Source organism: Chanodichthys erythropterus, chromosome 15 (genome assembly GCF_024489055.1).
Source record: "Chanodichthys erythropterus isolate Z2021 chromosome 15, ASM2448905v1, whole genome shotgun sequence".
Classification (NCBI taxonomy): Eukaryota; Metazoa; Chordata; class Actinopteri; order Cypriniformes; family Xenocyprididae; genus Chanodichthys; species Chanodichthys erythropterus.
Window position 1 is genome coordinate 5,820,813 of NC_090235.1, and position 21,321 is coordinate 5,842,133.

Sequence of the window (21,321 nt, forward strand, 5' to 3'; positions counted from 1 at the left end):
TTTGCCACGACCCTGTATTATTAAATCACATGGAAATTAAGCAAGTCCAAATTCGCAAAGCTGTGATAATTTTTAACTATTAATATTTATTTAAAAACTATTTAAGATTTTTGGCCTTTAGATAGGGCTTTAATGATTTGATGCACTTAATGTTTATCCAACATTGTAAAAAGAAATTAGAAATATTAAAAAAAAAAAAAAAAAAAAAAAAATTTTTAATTAAAATTTCAACAGACACTGCAAATGTCAGTGTCAGAGTATTTTGAGCTTAACTAAATATAACTAAAAATAAGAAAAGCAGAGATGATTGTGAGATTTTTTTTTTTTTTTTTTTTTACCCAGAGAATGTTTCGTTTTGAACTTTTGCCTCAAGCATCGCTTTAAGAATTATTTTACATTCATTTAAATTATGAGTAAAAAAAAAAAAAAAAAAAAAAAAAACAAAATTAATGTTATTCTAAGAACAGTTAATCAGCCATATTGATCATGTTTATTAATAAAATATTTTTAATTTTTTCTGGAGCTTGACAACCATGGGTTACGGCCGTCTTTGATCTTTTGATAGATTGTCTCATGTTCATAGTTTGTCCTTTCCTTTAGAAATACTTTGTCCTTATTTCTTGGCCCAACCCTAACAGTGTCTATGTGTGTCCTATTAGTTTGTAAATGATGAGGGCAAAGTCACTTCTATTTATAGCAGGAAGAGGCAACATCGAGTCACGCTGTCCTGCAGAGTTTAGCTCCAGCCATGAAAAAAAAAAAAATCACCTGTCTGTAGCCTTGAGGCTCACGCCATGTCGTAATTACCACAATTAGGCTACATGTAAATTTTAACATGTAAACAGCATTTATGTCATCGTAGAGCTCTTAATTACAGCTTGTAAGATGGGAATTGTCTCAGAGCTCCAACTTGTACCACCTGACTGCAGATTCATTTAGGTGTTGACAGTGGTGCCATAGAAACGCATAATTCCCAGTCCAACGATGTGAACAGCACCGAATACAACATGTTGTCATCTTGAGACTACAGTAATCATGACATGGCGTGAATGCATCCTGAAAACATTTATTAGATTTGGGTTAGAACAGCAGCACAATAGCCAATATTCTAGTAATATGCATGCTAATAAGCAACTATTTAAAAACAAAAAAAAACTTAAATAAAGTGTTACCATATTTATTTACCCTTGTTAGTTAATAAAGAATTATCATACTTCATATAGTTCATGTCCAGCACAACCACCTGTAAATGGACATGAGAGAGCGGGAAGGGGTGTACAGGCTAAAGTGAGAACTCTTTATTGTAATCATAGTAATCACACGCCTCATTAAAAAAAAAAAAAAAAAAGAAGATAATATTTATTCATTATAATAGCTATATAGGCTAGGATAGACACCTTGACAGCCTCTTGTGTTTCAGTTTTTATTTTTATAAGTGTTTTTGACCCTCTGGATTTTATGAGGATGTACAGCTATGCCTCTTGTGTGTATTACAGAATAAAATACCAGTATTATTATACTGTACAATACTGGTAATAGTTTTGCAACCTGTAATTGATTAGAATTTTGGGTCCCACTTTATATTAGGTGGCCTTAACTACTAAATAAATTTAAATTAATCATTTGATACAGTGCACTTATTGTGTACATATACTGTAAGAAAGAAAGAAAGAAAGAAAGAAAGAAAGAAAGAAAGAAAGAAAGAAAGAAAGAAAGAAAGAAAGAAAGAAAGAAAGAAAGAAAGAAAAGCATTGGCAGAGGAGAAATAATCTGTAATACTGGTTTATTTTAAATGAGGTCATTTTATTTTAACAAACATTCTAATACAAAAATAGCCAAAAGATGTATACATTTAGATTTTTGTGTTTTAGTTTTAAGAAAGTGAAGTTTTTGCAGTAATATGACAGTACACATTTTTCTATATATATATATATATATATATATATATATATATATATATATATATATATATATATATATATATATATATATATATATATTCCCAGTTAGATAAAAGCTGAGGGATTCATGATCAAAAACTAAAAGTCATCCAAAAGGTTCATCCAGACTCCTGTCTTTGGCTGGTTGTCCATCAGTGCGGAAGAAGCCACATTAAAGTTCTCAGGCCCAAGACCTGCAGTGAAGAAGTATTTATACAAGATATAAAAACGATAAATAAACTAGGTGGTTTCTATAGAGGATGAGAAGATCACCCTACAGCATGCATTGCTCAAGTAAATACATTACACTTTCCCAGCCATTTGATTGGTGTTTTAAAATGTCTTTTGGAAAAAAAAGTGAAATATGCAGATATGGTTCAGAGTAAACAGCTAAACACTGAGCACACTGTATTTCATATAAGCATCAGATTTTGAATGATTTATTTTTAAGTGGAAGTTAACTTAAAATCAAATAACAAAGGAAATTCCTGGACATAATGTCAGGAGTCTATCTGTATTTTAAAAAAAATAGTCCCATGAGTGCATTGACATATTACTATCTATCATCACTCACCTGCTTGTTCTCTTTGTCTTTTCCGAGTGAGTCGATCAGCTAGGTAACTCAGATATTTTTTAATTTCTGTTTCACAATCGCCCCCGATTACATTTCTTTTCAGTGCAGCCTCTGAAAATAGAAACTTGATAAATGAATTGGAAATACTCAAGCTGTCACAAATCAAGCCTCTGTGGCTCCACCAGAGGGCACCATCACCTGAGTACTGATTCTTCTCACAGACTTCATTCTCTGCTACCTGCTTTTATTACTGTGACCTGTCTGTCTGGATTGCGTTTATACTGTTTGCTGCCTTCCGATCTACTGCCTGGTTTACGATTACATCTCTGGTTTGCCCTGTTTATAACCTGCTGTCGGTGATTGACCCATACCTGTTTGTTCTACGAGTTTCTCTGTTAATAATGCTGCACATGGATCCTATCTCAGTTAACTCAGCGTTACACAAGCATTTATTTTGGTAATCTTGATTTTATACTAGTACTGTATTAGTTATCTTTATGTATTATAGTTATCTAGTACTGTATTTTAAATGCATGATATTACAGTTTATTTATCAAGCTGTTAATACTATTATATTTTATTGTAAAATATGTTCTTGTACACTAAAATACAATTTTGAACATAGCATGTAAGGGAAAACAATTGCCAAAATTGCAAATAATATTGCAATCACAATCCCCATTAAAATTATTTTGTCCATTCTGAACAGGCCTGTTAGGGACAAATTGGTCAAACTGGAGGTCTTAAATATGCTTTAAGCTTAGTCCATTGAAATTGTGATTTGAAAGTGAAGACAAATGCAGACATAATATAAATAAAACAAACATTTTAAGTATGTAGGGTGTTCATGCAGCAGTGAGTTTACCTCTGATTACATCTGTTAAAATAAGCTGAGAGAAGGGTCTTTTCTCTCCTCTCCCCTGCCAGTTGAACTCTTTAGCCAGATCATCTGCTAGGACTTGCTGCATAATATTCTTAATCACATCCCTGGGCCCAAAGCCTCCAAGCCCTGACAAATATTTTACCTGTGAAGAAAATAGTGGAAATTATTTATTATTATAAATCTCTGCAATATTTGATTCTAATTGGTCAATCATGGCATTGAATGGTCAAATATTTTGTATACGGATCACTATACTGTTGTCTGCCTAGGCTATTGCTCTTAGGAGATTTAAGAAAGTAAGATAATAAACATTTTGACTCCAATCAATATTTTATTTCTCTTTGTTTGGTAAATAGTCATGCAACAAGTAGGGCATTGTACAGTCAGTCTGTCATTATTAAAAATAAACGTCTTTGGGACATTTCCAGTAATGTTTATTTTGTGATATTGATCATAGTATCCCTTTAAATTGTTATAAACGCTGTATTGACTCACATATTTTTTGCGTGCTGTTGCATTTTTGAGCTCTCTTTCAGTCCTGTCCACATCTTCAAAGGTTCTAAGAGGCAGATTGAGGTTTGGTTTGAATTTTTTTGTGGGCAAGCTGGTACTGCTGGGGGCTTCAGAAACTGTATTGTCTTTCAGTAGTTTCTTTAACATAGAAGAGTTTTCCTGAACTGTGCTCTTGATGCCTCTCAGCATACAGAGGATCTCCTCCTTATCTGTTGTGTAGAAAGTTTTTTTTTTTTTTTTTTTTTTTTAAGTACAAAAGAAAAAAAACAACACACTTTCCAACTGATTTTGACAAAAGAAGTTGACTCACCATCAGCTGACATTCTGGAAGTAGATGCAGGTGGTACCGGAAGAAGCGGTTGTAAAGTTTCAAGTTTTTGTCTTTTTAGTGTTCCAATGAATCCAGTGGATAACAGAAATGACCTTTATTTGAAAGTAAACAATGCATTTTTATTTCAAAATCTTTTGAACACATTTTTATTGGAAACAAAATGTTTATGTTTTTGCTACCTTTCTTTCTGTTCTTTCATTTCTTTTTGCCCATCAATTGCCTTTTCAAAAGTGCCTGAAATAAGATACATATTTTATTTTATTATTTAAAAACCTAATGGTACAAAATAATTGTAAAGGTACCTAAATTTAAACATTTATTTTAAAATTGTAATTGTTACCATGTTCTCTGTGAAAGCTAATATTCAATTTCTCCCATGGTTTCCCAGCTGTTTCAGGTTTACATTTTTTCTGAACCGCTTCCATGAACTTCTCTGGTGATTTGAATGGGGGCCAGAAACATTGTTTCTTGTCAGCGCTCACCCAACTAGATGGTGCCACCATCACCTCATCTGAGTCTTGCAAGGTAACGACTGCATACATGATCTGCCTAGTAAAAAAAAGAGAAGAAGAAAAAACAAGACAGGATATTTATCCCTGATTGAAAAATAAATATTTCATAATAAATTGGAAAGTCCACTGATCAAATCATCTTAAAATCACAGGGATTATTTTCCCATTAGCTAGGCTAGCCTTGTGTTGTTTAATCAGCAGATGTCTAGGTTAATTCCCTCACTGGCACACAATTTGGCACAAGCAACATTTCTGTATTGAATGCAGTATAACAAATCAGCAAATGAGATCTTGGTCATCTTCATGAGCCTCACCTTCCATTACTCTCCATTGAAATATCTTGTTCCTCATTTATTATAGACAATAAATCACGCTCTTCACACTCCCTATTGCCTCTACCCATTTTTAAGCATTTGTCTTGTGCTTCTTCCTCTGTGTTATTCATATCTGTTTCTGCCTCAGACTCATTTTCCAAGCACTTTAATTGTTCATCATTAACATTTCCTCTGAATAATACCACAGTGTTATACACTTCATTGTATCTGCTCTTCACAGCTGTCATTACATCCTCAAGGTCCTCAGGTTGGATGCAAACTATAACGCTTTCTCTGAAAACCTGAATATCATTTTTTATTTTTAAATGTTCAGCTAATGCAGAGGCAAAACATTTGAGAGCCAGGGTTATGAGAACTGAGGTCAAAGGGCAGCCCTGATCCAGCAGTTTGTCTCTCTCATGTGAAACATCTACAGATTCAGTATCTACATCTGCTGCATCCCTGAGAAGGTTTTTCACAATGAGGAAATCCTGATACAGATTTGGGTTCGTGCGTTTTTGCTCTTCTATCTCTTTCTTAATACAAGACAAATGTATCTGAGTGCAGAGTGTTTTAGAAGTGATCATGACAGAAGCTGAAACTTTTGGTATTTTCTGCTTTGACCGAGACTCCAAGAAATCATCTAGACGTCTTGCCAGAATAGTTGCGATGATGAGGTAGTCAACATTAAAAAAGTGTTGATTTTCGTCATGTGGACTTTTCACAGTTTCATTAAAGTGTGTCTCAGAGCAGTTGAAAGCACCTCTGTGGATTCTGTCATAGAGCATCTTTATGTATGGAATTAGATCCTGAATGTTGTCTTTATAGAAGGAAACTGGGATGCCGTCTGGTCTCGGTGTGTCTGACACTTGAAGAGAATGTACAGCTGACACAATGTCAACCTCACTGACCGAATGTGAGCTTTCTTCACCCAGTGATGAACCTGTCTCATCTGTCAAAAGATCCTTTTTTAGATTCCACCATTCGTGTATCTGGGGATCTTTCTGAAAAAGCATTGTGGGAACATTGTTGATCTCCAAGGACAGAGAACGATGATCACGCATCTCTGAGTCTCTGATTTCACAACTTCTGACACGCCACATACATTCTTCTGGAACAAAGAAGTAATCCAGCCTGGATGCAATTTGACTGTGGAATGTATAATCCTGCTTTACCGGGTTCTTTCTTCTCCAGACATCAACTAGCTGAAGAGATTTTATAAACTTCTTCACACAACAGCGCAGCTTTCTGTGGATTGGCCCGTCCGTCACCTTTTTTGAATTGTCTTTGTCGATAAATGGATTGAGAACCGTGTTGAAATCTCCACCAATCACCAGCAGCCCTGTGGTCATTGACTGAAGGTACCTTGAAAGTTTATCAAGGGTTTTTACATCAGTATGATGGTTATAAACACTAACCAGTGTGTACAGCTGACCTTCCAGTTTACATTTCAACACAACATAAGCTCCACAGTTATCTTTTTCATCACTTATACATTTGAAATCTAGTCTTTTCTTCACTAGTATGGCTGTTCCCTTGCTAGAGGAGGTATACTTTGTGTAGAAAACTTCCCACTCTTTTAGGTCTTCTATAATATGTCCGTCTCCTTCTCCAATATGCGTCTCTTGTAAAAAAACAACATCAGCTTTTTGTAGTTCTTGAAATTTGTGATCTTTTTTTTCTTTAAGTCCATTAACATTCCATGTAATGAAATTTATGGATTGAGTATCCATCGACAGATCTGCTCTCACAGACCAGTGAGAGATGTTCAGCTTATTTCCCTGTCAAAACAAAGAGTGATGGATAGGAGCTTTGTTTTATGACACACCCAAGAATACAAATTTGAGTGTAAATTTCAAGGAAAGCACAACATTTAGAAGCCTAAACTCCAAACATATTACTTTACTTGCGTTTGTATTGGTTATTTTTTAGTGTATGTCAGCACTTCTCAAAGTCCGGACTCCGGTCCGGATCCGGACCCGGAGGGAATTCAATCCGGACCCGGAGGGAATTCAATCCGGACCCGCCTCCATTTCGTATTTCAACAGCAGTAATTGTGTGTAAGGGATTAAAAATCTGGATTTCCTACTTTGATAAACTCATGTCAAAATCATTTGTTTAGTGTTTTATGTCTTTTTGGAGATGGTCCGAAATTAAAGCGAAGGCGAGATATTTAAAGTTTTCCTCCGTGATGGTGTGGAGCAGTGGTTCTCAACCTGCGGCCCGTCACTAATGTAAATGCGGCCCGCGATATGCCGACCACAATAATAATAATAGCCTAATAATAAAAAAATTAGCATACAATTTATTTTTGTTTTACAATTTAAATTAAAGTGAATTTAAAAAATATAAATGAGCTATAATGCTTTATTTGTCATATAAAATAATTGATTTATTCATTTATTATTTTCAGACATCAGGCAATGTAGGCTAATGACTACATCTATGACAATCACTCAGTTAACGAAACACAAGTGCGCGCTTAGGAAGAATTCAAACCGTAGCCATTAATTTTGTAAATTTAAGCCTCAAAATGGTCAAATTTGTTATTAAAGGAGAAAAACTAAATGTGTGGAAGATAAAATGAAGGAACAGATGCAAACAAGAAGAGTCGCAGCATCAGCAGTAAAGGTAAGAAGAATGGAAGAATCAGTTTGCTGTTAATGGCGAGAGCGAGATGGGCAGCCTTCCTGTTTGCTCTGTAGTAAAGTACTTGACAAGCAAAACCTACAATTTCAAAAGACTGAACTGTGAATTCGATGTGTTTGTTTAATGTATTTTAAATCAGTAAAATAACCGCATCAGCGCACCCGCGGCTGGATGAGCCCGACTCTGCGCGCGCTCGCGGATCCAATGCTGCGCGAGGGATTGCGACATGACAGAATGCTTGATATCGTCATTGTAATTAGCCTACAGTGCGCTCAGTGTTGTTTGTAAAAAGAGCTGAGTAACATTTGCTTATTAAGGCGTTTATGTGATTGTTTGGTGACTATTGCGATGCTGTTGAAGAGAGTCATAAAGTCATACAGAATTAAATAGCAACTTAAAGTGATGTATATACAGTTTGTGTGTTCATTGAGCATTACTGATTATTATTGTAAAGCTAATGTCAGTAAGTTAGTTTTTATTTGTTATTTATTGTGTGCAACATCTTGGTATAATAATAGTATTATCTGCTAATACCATAACATTAAATCTGATTGGTTTGCATTGGTGACGTCATATGTAAATTATATGCGGACCGTGAGACTTGCAATTGGACCATTGTGCGGCCCACTGGGAAAAAAGTTTGAGAACCACTGGTGTATGTGTTTGACACCAATGTTGTTTGATAGGTTATAGCTGTTTCTCCCACAACTGCTGTGTGCTTCTAAACCATGTGTTTGATTCCTCTAGATCAGTGGTTCTCAATCTTTTTAGGGCCAGCACCCCTTACCGGCCCCCATCAAATAATGGGCCTTTATTAATAATAAATATAATTATTATTATTATTATAATCATCATTAAAAAGGCAAAGCAGTCCATTATAATCAATGATACTGTCTACCCTTGATGCAGATGCCATTTTCTACTCCATGCGCTTGTGCCACCTCTGACAACAGGACAAATTAATTTGAAATATTCCCTTTGAAATGTCCTCGGATGCACCCAGAATAGACACAGAATGTTGCAGGCCATATTCTTTTGCAAGTAATTACAAGTTTCAGCTTGCCTCATCAAACATCTTTGGTATAAACTTGCTTTAATGCCAAAAATATTGCTTCCAGCACCCCCCAGTGTTCTCTTAATGCCTCTACTGAGAAATGTTGTTCTTGATCATGACCAGTTTTGACACGAAACGAAACCAAAAGAAAATCAATTCAAGACTTTTTTTTTTTTTTTTTTTTTTTTTTTTACTACAGACATAAAATAGTTAACACAACTTAATTAAAAAAAAACAAACAAACAAACAACAAAAAAAAAACATATTGTTGCAACATTTTACCAAAATCAACATTTAATCAAAATCTCATGTTATAGATGAAGTGCTATGCAGGCTATTAAAGACAATACTGGCTGATTAGACAGCAATACTGAGCTAAGTGAATACTGAACTGCAAACTGTTTGCAATCTATCTTCACCGTTCTCACATCTCAGACCTTAAAATACATAAAATATTACCCTTAATAGACATAAAGTAAAGAGTAAAGGAAACACTGTACAGTACTTATTGAAAAAAACAGTTCTTTATTTACCCTTGCAAGTACTCATCCCCACCCGATAAAAACACTTTCTCAATGGATCTATACAAATCCCATTGACCTGTTTTGATCTCAGAAAGGTGAGTTGTCACTGAAAGGTGTGGACTTTGCATCTATATAACTTTAAGCACCAGAATAATTGGAAGAAAGAATTACCTTGGATCTCTCAGGATAAAACACTGCCGTCAGTTCAGTTGTCAGGTTGAATAAAGAGTAAATCTTCTGACGTTAGATTTGTTTCGACTCACTTATGGGCGTGGACTTCTTGGTAAATCGCAGTTTCAATTAAACAGCCTGTGTTTTAAAGGGATAGTTTACGCAAAAATGAAAGTTCTGTCATCATTCCCAACATTCTTAAAAATATTTTTGTACAACATCAACTGTCTCTTTTTATTTTTCTCTTTATTAAAGGTTTTTCCTTTTCATGTCCAATCTAAATCTATAGATCTATCTATAGTTGATGACTTTTAATAGGTTTATTTTCCAAATAAGTCCAATTAATTGTGTCTTTTTCAGCACTAGAATTAGGCTGCTTTTACTCCACAAAAATAATAGTTTCATGTAACAGTGAAAGCACATAAAGTGAAAGCTAATAAACAAATTGTTCTGTTGCCTGGAGGTAATATTTTCCACACAGAGCTGGATGTCTGTACAGTATGTCTTCATTAGATCTTCATTATTGTAAAGATAAAGTGTTACATCCCCAGTTTAGGGTCAGGGAAAATAACAAAGTTTTATTTACACCCAAACTGCTCGAATTCTCTCCTTTTCATTTTTATGTTCAACACCAACATCACCACAAAACAAAGAAACAGCAAATTGGCTTTAGGGTTGAGCCAAGGCCAAAATAAATAAATAATGAAAGAATAAAAGAATGAAAGAAAGAAAGAAAGAAAGAAAGAAAGAAAGAAAGAAAGAAAGACTATTTACAAAAGCACACCAAATTTACTATATTAGCCGTAACAACAATCACATCCAAATACACTCTCCTCCTCCCATACGAAAATGGGCATCTCTATCACTTTTAAAACATGCAAAATTCAATCTCAGCCAACCGCCGTGCACCCTACTGGCACGTTCATAAGGCGAGGCAACCTGTGAGAATGAGAGAGGGAGAGAGGGGGAGACAAACAACAACAACAGAATACATCTCGTGACGTAAGGAAGGAACTGATGTCACATTTTTAAAGTAACTGAGATACTGAGGAAGAACATGATCTCTGAAACAATTGAAATGATCTCTGATTTCTTCGGGACAAAGATTAAGAGATTTTATCATTAAGTCAATATGTCAGTGAATAATAATTCACATTTAAGTGAGTCGAACCGCCACTTGCTTGTTCATACAAAAACACAGTTTTCTTAGTCACGATACTGCAACTTGCTAAGCCAGTTGATAGACAAAAATCAAAAAGTCCCATGATGTGCTCACATGTTCCTTTCATGGGTCTTTAGTTTTAATCTATCCTGACGCAGATTTGCGGAAATATGGACTCCAATAATCTACTAGTCATAATGATTTTAGAAGAATCCAGAGTAAATCAAATATATATATATATATTTTTTTTTTTCCCAAGTAAAATGTATCATGCCAATTACATAGTTGGACAATTAGAAGCCAATTCAGAAATAATAAATGCATAACATCAAAGAAATGCATATACACACAGTGATGTGTGAATGTCTTTAGACATTCAATCATCTCTGCATGGGGGTCTCTGGCTACAGAAAATCCCCCATGACTGCTTTGCACTTTACCTTATATACAGACCAGAACAAAAGAATTGTAAATATTTATTACACCCACACCTGTTCTGGGGAAGAGGAGTGGGTTTTTCAACACCCAAAAGCAAAAGGAGGACAGAATTCTCCTTAGTTTTCAATCTTCTTCATAATAGCAGTGGCTGCTATGAAATTGAGACCATTTTACCAATCGCACTGAGACATTTGAAATGGGAAGGGAAGGTGTTTTTGTTTGTGTGTGTGGGGGGGGGTTTGCATATTGTTTGCAATAGTTTGCATATTGTTTGCGTTCCTCTTTTAAATATCATTATGGTACTGGATGAGGAGAGGAGAGACCCCTGATATGATTGTAAAGAGCTTCGGGTGTACAGTAGTAATACAGTCTGTATAACTGAACAAACTTGAATTTATACTGTATATTTAATGTCAAATACTATTGACAAGCCCCTTGCAGATTTTATCTAACATTGCTATTGAATTTATATTTAATTATAAATAAATTGTTGTTTGTTTGTTTGTATTTTACTTTGAAAGCATTATTTTGAGGACAAAAAAGAGAACAAGGACTGGTGACAGATCTGGCAGGATTGTCTTGTTTGTTATTCACTTCTTGTGTGTATATTTAGCTTTCCCATTTGTTCTGTTATTTGAGTAAGGTGAAAAGAATTGTTGAAACTGCTGCATTACCATAAAAAAACTGTTTTTGTAGACTATGATATTCTAAAACTTTAGTCAAACAAGGAGAGATCATTTAACAGCCAGATCACACCTACACATTAAGTTAAGTCAACTTTATTTTATATTCAACCCAGTCTCATATAAAAACGTATTCTGAGTACGTTGGTCCAAAGTGCAAAACGTAGAGGGGTTACAATAATGGCCCTTAAATTGTATGACTGTTACATTTTTTTTGTCTATTGTTTTGCGTCCAAGTCACGTGACTTTAGAGAGCCCGGCCGTGAGAACAAAAAACATGGCGGACGTTTCTCTACTTTTTAGTGAAAAAAAACAATATTTTGAGTTAGTTTCTGCATAAAAATAAGTTTTGATTACATTTTTAGCGAGAAATATATATTTTATTTTCATAATATTCACTCAGTGAATGTACATAATCACTCGCTTGCGCGTTGTTGCAAAGATTTATCTGATCTCGCCAGAATAATGTGAAACTGCTACGTTTTGGTTGCTATGGACATTATTTTTATTTTTTGCATCAAAATAAGGTTTGATTACATTTTTAGCGAGAAATATATATTTTATTTTCATAATATTCACTCAGTGAATGTACATAATCACTCGCTTGCGCGTTGTTGCAAAGATTTATCTGATCTCGCCAGAATAATGTGAAACTGCTACGTTTTGGTTGCTATGGACATTATTTTTATTTTTTGCATCAAAATAAGGTTTGATTACATTTTTAGCGAGAAATATATATTTTATTTTCATAATATTCACTCAGTGAATGTACATAATCACTCGCTTGCGCGTTATTGCAAAGATTTATCTGATCTCGCCAGAATAATGTGAAACTGATACGTTTTGCTATGAACAATATTTTGAGTTAGTTTCTGCATAAAAATAAGGTTTGATTACATTTTAAGAAAAAAATATATATTTTATTTTCATAATATTCACTCAGTGAATGTACATAATCACTCGCTTGCGCGTTGTTGCAAAGATTTATCTGATCTCGCCAGAATAATGTGAAACTGCTACGTTTTTGCTATGGACAATATTTTTATTTTCTGCATCAAAATAAGGTTTGATTACATTTTTAGCGAGAAATATATATTCTATTTTCATAATATTCACTCAGTGAATGTACATAATCACTCGCTTGCGCGTTGTTGCAAAGATTTATCTGATCTCGCCAGAATAATGTGAAACTGATACGTTTTGGTTGCTATGAACAATATTTTTATTTTCTGCATCAAAATAAGGTTTGATTACATTTTAAGCAAAAAATATATTTTATTTTCATAATATTCATTCAGTGAATGTACATAATCAGTTAATATATTTAATCAGTTAATATAAGTAACGATCAGTGGTTTTAATGTTGACATCTACCGGAACCTCCGTGCATTTAACTTCCTGTCTGGTGCGAGCTCATTGACGGGATTTGGCGCGTAAAGGCCCCACGAAAAAGGAAAAGCAGGAAAAGTTATACAAGGAGGAAAAGGAAGCGTGGAAAAATGAATAATCTTGACCCCGAGGATGCCATATACCTGGTTGATGCGTTCCTGGATGAGTACAAGGTAAATAACATTATTTCAGTAGTGGAAAAAGCATACTAATTGCATGTCAATTACAAGGTCTAAGACCATAATAGACTAGAGGTATAGCAGGGAAGAAGTATCAAGGTGCAAAACTGCAACACTCCAAATGAAAATTGTGCAGTTATACAGTTCAATGTACTGTACCTTTATTCAAATGAAAGCTATAGTGCTGAGCTGAGTTCACATGTTAGAGCCAGTCAGAGTTTAATTCAATATTCTATTTATCTTTTTTTTTTTCTATTTTCTAACAGGTTTTCTAGATCTGTCTCTACAGTACAGGACCACAACCGTTAGACAGAATTTTTACAATCCAATATTATAACATTAGTTTTATAATGAGATGTTTATAGGTGGTGATAACCTTGGTGGGTGGTGGTTTATTCTTTGGCTAAATTGTTATTTAGGTGGATCAGTCTAAAGGAGACTCAAAAAAATCCTCAAAGCTTTGTGTTTGGATTGAGGAAGACGAAGATGGACAACCTCGGCCAAAAAGACATAGAGCTGGGGAGAAACGGAAGCGAGATTCTGCGACTGGTTGTTTTTTTTGTTTGTTTTTTTTCATCATTAGTTGCATTCATTATCAATTGAGCAAGTTCTGAATGGATAAATTATATTTTTGCCGTTTCAGCAAGCATTAAAACCGTGTCCTGTGCTCCGTCTACCAGAACAGCTGAAGACTCTGTAATCATCGAAAATTTAGGTTTTTTCCCCTTAATACTTGTTTCCTCAATTGTTATGTGGTAATTGCCCAGATTTACCGTTGCCTTCTTCATTTTCATTTTCAGACTCTCTCATTCAAGATGTCAGAGACCTCTTGGGAAGCGGTGCTGAACAACCTTGTCCCTCAGACTGGAGGAACAGGCAAACTACCTCTTTAGAGAGTTGGACAGTTATGAGGCCCTTCATGCTGAACAATATGCTATCTTCTGAGAAGCCCAAGGAGGGGGTTTGCCATCATTGTGGACACAAGGCTGCAGTAGTGATGTGTAGGGACTGTTTACCAAGATCACTCTACTGCACAGCTTGTGACTTTTCTACACATGAGGCCCTGGTGCTTCATAACAGAGCATCCATGGTGGAGGGGTTCTTCAGAAACCTGCCGCCATCTACTTTTGTTCAGGAGGACGAGGGAGGAAAATTCTCCTATAATGAAAAAGGTAGATTTAAAGTTTCAGGTTATATAGGCTGTTTTACATTTTACACAAACCATCGATTACTTCAACATGCTGGATGAAGTTTCGTTTGATAGAAACAACACCCTCTCTGTTGAGTTTTTTGTTTCATTTACTCTTAATATCTAAACTAATTCTGCTTTTTAGATTGCATGTTACCAATCATTCCTCCGTGCTGCGACTGCTCCACTGGGCAAACAAGCTTTTCAAAGGGAAAGCAAGTTATTTTAATTGGAATGAATGGTAACATTGTTTTTATTATTTCTTCATATTGTGTTTTTTGTTTCTTGTGAACAAGAGATAATTGTTTTTTTCTGAAATTTCAGGAAGATACAACCTCTTTCTTCCATCAATAAACTGTTCCTGTGGAAAAACCTTGCCAGTGACCATAAGTGATCTGGTTGAAAGTGGTTACTGGCCAGCCACTGTCAATTTTGAGACCTTGTACATGGTGGACTTGTTCACCACGTATGAGGATCTAAAAATCACTGCCCCAGGAATGTCAAGACAAGCTTTTGTCAGCATGCTCGAGTGTCGCACAAAACTCTTCGGGCGAGTGAGTGGACTCCTCATTTATCTCCTCAAGTTATCTTGTTTGGATTACCTTTTAAATAATGGATTAATTGTTAGGACTTGTTCTTACAAAGTTTTCAGAAGTTTTCAAAGTTTCAGCACATATTTCTTGACAGAGCCCTTTCGTTGTCATGACCACGGTCTAAAGCCAATCTTTGAAACAGTTACTTACTGTTTTTTTCTTTTTTGCTCTAAGAGTGGTAAGATATGTGGGGACACAATGCAGAGGGCCTTCCTCGAATGGGCCTATGCCAAATTTGAGGTTGACAAGCTGTCTCAGGTCCAGCATTTTCAGTGCCCTGCATGCACACCCTCCATGTTGGCAGTTGCAGTGGATGGGAACCGCAAATTATATCGTTTCAAAAGCGAACCAGGGTGTGTAACATTCATTTACAAAGAAATGCTAGAAAGCCACAAATTACTTTTGTACAGTAAATTTAAACCACATCTATATATTTCTTTCAAGACCTGATGGTTTTTTTGATGGAGTCTTTTTGGCCAATGATGCTGAGGTGTCCTCCTTTGTTGATTACATCCATGGAACAACTGGACATGTAAGCTAAATTTATATTTCTTCATGTGTAACACCACAGTTTAAATTTTTTACGAATGCTTGCTAGTTTTTTCCCCAAAATTGAAACATTATTTGGTTTGCATCAAATGCCATTATACTATGATTTACAGCTTATTTTGTAAAATGTAACTTTGTAAATGTCTGTATTTGCCCTCATCTGTTTAAGAATCCAGGGAAAGGGAGATGTGGTGCGGGTCAGTGGACTGCAGCACGAGAGTCCGCTAACAAGTCTGCAAGCAAACTAGACGAGGAAGGTGTTGAAGTTGCTGTCTGCCGCCATGGGGTTTTGCTGAAGGGACTGAATATGTTCCGTGGAGAAATATTTGCATACCCATTATATCTCCAGAAACAGCTAGCCTCACAGAACGTCCAGTTTTTTTGCTCCGATGTGGTCTGCAAATATTGGCCATATCTGCAGAAAGTTGTGGACCACTGTCCAGAGTTGGAGGACTTGATGAACATGCGCCCATTTCTCTCCATCATGCATGCAAAAGCACATTCATGGATGTGTGAGGTAATAATGACTATTAGATGCATTTTTTTTACCATTTGCACCACACATTATGATTGTCTGTCCTCTGCCACTTCTTGTTGTTTTCCAAATCATAACATTCATGTAAATGTGTTTTACAGTTAAAATGGGGGCGTAATCAAGTAGGAGCTGGAACAACAATCGGGGAGGAGGTTGAACAGGTTAACAGCTTCCTCTCTCGAGCAGCCATATGTTCCAAGTACATGTCAAAAGCCGGTAAGCATTTTTCATGTATAGTGGTGTCCAAATTGAGACCAAGGGGTTTGAACACTGATGCCCAGCCTTTACATTTTAGAGTTCCATGCATAGGTGCTCCCTTAGAAAACTTCTCTCTAGTCAGCACTTTTACACTGATCAGGATTCTCTTTATAATAATTTAACTACTGACACGTTAATCAAGTGTATGATCAATGTAGCATCTGACCTGTGGTCCTCACTGTGTACCTAAATTACTGCACATACATTGTGTGTTAAGTTCGCACAGACATGCTGACAATCCAGGCTAGTGGCTGGAACAAGCGAAAGGCAGAAAACCTTGACCGGACACTGGCCAAAAGATACATAAAGGTACTAACTAGAAAAATATGTATAATAACATTTTTGTTTTTAAATTGTGTCTCAGCATTTGTTAACGAAGATATTTCTTTTGGACAGACTGTACAAAGGATTGCAGAGGCAACAAAGGACCTGGAGAAACTCACAGCTGAGTTATCTCTACAGCAAGACACAGTCCAGCAGTGGGTGACTGATGTTCAGCAGTGGACCTCAGGTACTTTTAAAAAAATTATTTGATGGGATATTGTAAGAATCATTGGCTCTGCCCTTGTACAAGGGATCTGAAAATGAGCTGATTGTAAACTGAAATTGGCATTAATTAATTTGATTGTTGTCGTCCAAAGGACCAACAATCCAAAATGACTTGCAGAGGACCATTGAGGGGCTATATCTGGGCATCAAACAGCGAAAATTTCAGCTGTATCGTCAGTCTGGTAAGAGCAGAATAGGCCACTAGTAATGCAGATTTGTGAAAAAATGTATTCACTACTGATTTATACATAGTAAAAATAGCAAAGTCTTTCATTTAAAAAAAAAAAAACATGTTTTGAAGTAGGTTTACTACAAGTCAGGGCAGCATACTGAAAAACTGTCAAAATCATAAGTTTGAGTGCAATATCCAAATATTGCCAATATATCTGCATAGTGCAGAGATGTCCTGACCTACCAGTTTTGTCTTCAATTAAAAAAAAATTTGATTGTTTGAAATAGATTCTGAAAAAAGTCCCAAGTTTTTTTTTTTTAAATGACTATAAAACTGATGCAAAAATGATCACACAAAATCTGTCACAATAATCATAACACATACACACATATTGTGAAGTCTTATTTTGAATGGTGCTTTTGTGTAGTCATAGTGTGAATGCACACTCATTTTGTGTTTCTCATTGTAGGTGGGAACAAGCGAAGGCATCAACTGAGAAGAAAGATTGCTGTTGAGAAGAAAGCCTTGGAAGTTGCCATCAATGACCACAATGCTACTGTAGGGGAAGCTGAAAAACTGCCTTCTCCCAATGAACTCCTGGCTGTGGACAACTACTCCTGGCCATGGGAATGTAAGTACTATCTCTGAAATGCACTGAATACAAATTGTTTGATGCACACATATTAATGTAAATTTGGAATTTGATGTAAAAATAAAATTTAAGACTGGGCAATATGCAAAAAAATGAATGCAGTAATTTGTAAATGGATGTGATTAAACCCCTTCATGTAAAGCACTGATTTTCTATCTCATCCTGTCAGGGTTTATTTCTTTATTGTAGTAGTACAATATGCAAAATATCTTCTGTCCCAATATTTTTATAGGAGGTTGTAAGATAACACTTTGATGTAATGTATTGCAGGTAATGGTGATATGGAGCGGAAAAAAATGTTTTTGACAAGGTGATGCTACTGGCTAGACTGAAAGAAGAAGAATTTATTGTGGTTCGCGAAGTCAAGCAGCACATGGAGTACATGAAGAGTGTTGCTGGACAGATTGAAGAGTTTACCTTTCAGCTCACTGAAGACACCAATGGAAAATGTAAGAATAATACATTGTAGGTCTCTTTCTTTTATTTCCTTCTCTGGTAAACTTTGGCTCATTTCTTAAATGTCACATTCTCAGGCAGTACAGAAGCCTTAATGGAGAACGGACGTGAGGGACTACTCTGTGTGCTGAAGAGAAGATTGTGTGAAGTTGCAGCACAACTGGCTACAGCACGCACAACATACAAAAGTATTCTTGGACTCCAAACATTCCCCTTAGATGACTTTTCTGAAGAGGAAGACTCAGAGAATACTTCCTCAACTGATGAGGAACTGGGAGAGTAGTTATTAGGGAGATGATGTGTATGACTCTAAAAAGATGTCTTCACATTGTGTTGAACCCATCAGTGCTGTGTTAACTTGTATGTTAAACCTAAGGTTATTTTAATGCTGTTGTACGATTTCTTTGTGTTTAGAGAATGTACTGCAAATTCCTCTCATCCCCATAAATCCCCACCCTCTGCCCCAACCCAATCACTGGTGATGCACAACTGTCAAACATGTTGTTTTTTTTGTTTTATTTAGCATTACATTTTTAATCATTATGTATTGAACATCCCTACATAGCTTCGCTATAGTTTGTATATATTGTACCTACTGTAGTTTACATTGTCTATTGTATTGTTACTCTCTCCAACAGTGTGCTACTCTAGCTTATTTTTCCACATGTTAGTATATTAATACTCACACTCTGTCTCTTACACACTCACGCTCTCTCCCACTCGCTCACACACGCACACAGACATCCCTACCTATCTGAAGATATATAGTCTTTATTTTGAACAGGGCAGTCTCTTAGCTCTAAAAAGCCTACATTATTTATTTCACCCAGTAAAGTGAACTGTTTCAATTATAGTCATGTCTCTTTTGTTTGATTCATGAATGGTTTTCATTTAAGTCAGTTTACTGTTTTATCCTATTGTGCGTGTTGTTCCATTCAAGTAAGTCTGTAGTATTAGGCTAATATTCTAAGGCAGGCAGTGTAGGGTCATCAACTACACTTGTCAGAAGGCCAAAACATTTGTACTATAAGGGCCAGACGTTTGTATTAAAATAAATATTGTATCCTATAAGTCATACATTATTAGATATTAAATTAATTATATTATTAGATATTATTTAGGCTTTGTCATTGTTAACTTATTCATATTACCTGTAGCCTACGATATCAAGCCACTAGGGCGAAAACGTTATTTTAGGCTTCATTCATAAGGCTGTCAACTGCTCACGTGGGGAAGGTAATGGCGAGGCGGCCAATCACAAACTGATTGACTTCCAGGTTAGGACTGCAGACATAACAGCTGTCAAGCCCGATGTTAAAAATATTTTTTAAACGGCTGACATTAAGTGGAAAATTAAATATCTCTTGTCTTAAATATATTTGTGTGGTTTTATACCGCAGCATTTCAGAAGATTGAGTAGGCTATGGTCGTTACTATGGAGACGAGAACAGTCCGTTTAGCGTCACGTGAGCAGAGCAGTTGGCGCACTGGTCTCATAGTTTTAGTCAAAATATCGCCATTAAACTAACATTTTTGTCTTTACTAGGCATAGATCAGATACAAGCAGTACAATTATGTATTAGAAAGTTTGTAATATTTGATATATTGGGTAGATATATGTTTTCACAACCCTAGCACAACCCTAAAACGGAAGAACTACAATTGGGATGTTGATGTCTAGACAAGTACTAAAGAGGGGTCTAGGGAGTTGTAGTTTTTTTTTAAACACATGGTTTTCCTTAAAACTGGAAGTTGTAAATACTTTATTGGTGGCATTCCAGGGGGTTGAGGGGATGTCAAACACATTTTTGGCATCAGACTTTAAATATTGTCTTATTCAATGGGGAATTTTTATTTTTATACCATAGCACCCCCACCCCCCCCACCACACCCCTTGGTAACTATGCTGAATTCATAACCCATGTCAACACCTTTCTATAACAGTTGGTCTCATGTTTGTAACCCTTTTTGTCCCATACTTATAAGCCTTCAAATATGCTCTGTGGTTAAGGTTCAAAGGTCAATATCTTAATGCTGGAGTAATATAGAACCTTGAGATTGATATATGTTACTCTCCAGGTCAAGACCTTTCCAGTGATGCATTTGGTTAAGCACTATGACAAAATTTTATTTTTTCACATTTTGAACAATGTTCCCTAACAGGCTATGGTTTAGAGAGTACTTTGAGGGCTTCAAGTGTGTGTGTGTGTGTGTGTGTGTGTGTGTTTTTGTGACATATCTGGAAACAATTTTTTTATAATGACATGGGTATGATATGGGTATTACAAGAGAAGGTGACATATGAGGAAATTACACCATGTTCTCACTTTTTAAAAGGCTTAAAAATCACACAGAATGAGTTTTTGTGAGAAAGTAAAAGTGTGCACAGTTTCCTGTGATGGGTAGGTTTAGGGGTAGGGGTAGTGTAGGGGGATAAAAAACACGGTTTGTACAGTATGAAAACTATTCCACCTATGGAATGTCCCCACAAAGATACTACAACAAACATGCGTGTGTGTGTGTGTGTTCTGACATATATTACATTGTGGGGACCAAATGGCCCCACGATGTAATAAAAACCTGAGATCACCTACATTGTGGGGTCCAGCCAGCGGTCCCCACGAGGGAAATGGATTAATAAACATACTAAAAGATGTTTTTTTGAAAATGTAAAAATGCAGAATGTTTCCTGTGATGGGTAGGTTTAGGGATAGGGGTAGTGTAGGGGGATAGAAAATACAGTTTGTACAGTATAAAAACCATTACACCTATGGAGAGTCCCCACTAAGATAGCTACGCCTGTTTGTGTGTGTGTGTGTGTGTGTGCATGAGTATATGCATGCATGTGAGAGAGAGATTGTGTGTAAGTGTGAGAGAGTTATATACTAGTTTACCATCCAATAAAGCACTGCACACACTTTTTTTGTCTACTTAAATCTAACTAGATGCACTCTGTAGCCTATTTGCTGTGGCAGATATAAATTAGTTGAATGAATGTGTTGGGGTCATCCTGGCATAAAACCCTCCAAAATCATAAAGATACAAAAATTCT

General features: G+C 35.8%; 2 protein-coding genes across 2 annotated transcripts; one reads left to right on the forward strand and one right to left on the reverse strand.

Annotated features, from left to right (window-relative positions):
• Window positions 1-1,999: 1,999 nt before the first annotated feature.
• Window positions 2,000-11,571, reverse strand: LOC137037559 (uncharacterized). The gene is made up of 8 exons (XM_067411622.1): window positions 9,466-11,571; window positions 4,582-4,790; window positions 4,421-4,475; window positions 4,221-4,333; window positions 3,893-4,119; window positions 3,380-3,539; window positions 2,515-2,625; window positions 2,000-2,134 (listed from the first exon to the last, which is right to left on the reverse strand). Exons 2-8 carry the CDS (start codon window positions 4,781-4,783, stop codon window positions 2,040-2,042), a joined length of 963 nt encoding a protein of 320 aa, XP_067267723.1. The 5' UTR covers window positions 4,784-4,790; window positions 9,466-11,571; the 3' UTR covers window positions 2,000-2,039.
• A 2,034-nt stretch (window positions 11,572-13,605) lies between these two features.
• On the forward strand, window positions 13,606-18,127 carry LOC137002146 (uncharacterized). The gene is made up of 15 exons (XM_067361653.1): window positions 13,606-13,620; window positions 13,736-13,865; window positions 13,960-14,031; window positions 14,117-14,488; window positions 14,651-14,746; window positions 14,830-15,059; window positions 15,273-15,451; window positions 15,543-15,630; window positions 15,817-16,164; window positions 16,284-16,398; window positions 16,658-16,749; window positions 16,837-16,951; window positions 17,082-17,171; window positions 17,631-17,792; window positions 18,084-18,127. Exons 4-15 carry the CDS (start codon window positions 14,224-14,226, stop codon window positions 18,125-18,127), a joined length of 1,824 nt encoding a protein of 607 aa, XP_067217754.1. The 5' UTR covers window positions 13,606-13,620; window positions 13,736-13,865; window positions 13,960-14,031; window positions 14,117-14,223.
• Window positions 18,128-21,321: the final 3,194 nt, after the last annotated feature.

Bases quoted from the DNA above. Each gene is read 5' to 3' on its own strand.
- LOC137037559 (XM_067411622.1), bottom strand. From the start codon at position 4,783: ATGTATGCAGTCGTTACCTTGCAAGACTCAGATGAGGTGATGGTGGCA. The intron at 2,626-3,379 runs GTAAACTCACTG...TTCTATTTTCAG, and splicing joins TTTAACAGATGTAATCAGAG to AGGCTGCACTGAAAAGAAAT. The intron at 2,135-2,514 runs GTGAGTGATGAT...TCTTCACTGCAG, and splicing joins AAGACAAAGAGAACAAGCAG to GTCTTGGGCCTGAGAACTTT.
- LOC137002146 (XM_067361653.1), top strand. From the start codon at position 14,224: ATGAGGCCCTTCATGCTGAACAATATGCTATCTTCTGAGAAGCCCAAG. The intron at 14,489-14,650 runs GTAGATTTAAAG...TCTGCTTTTTAG, and splicing joins ATTCTCCTATAATGAAAAAG to ATTGCATGTTACCAATCATT. The intron at 16,750-16,836 runs GTACTAACTAGA...TCTTTTGGACAG, and splicing joins TGGCCAAAAGATACATAAAG to ACTGTACAAAGGATTGCAGA.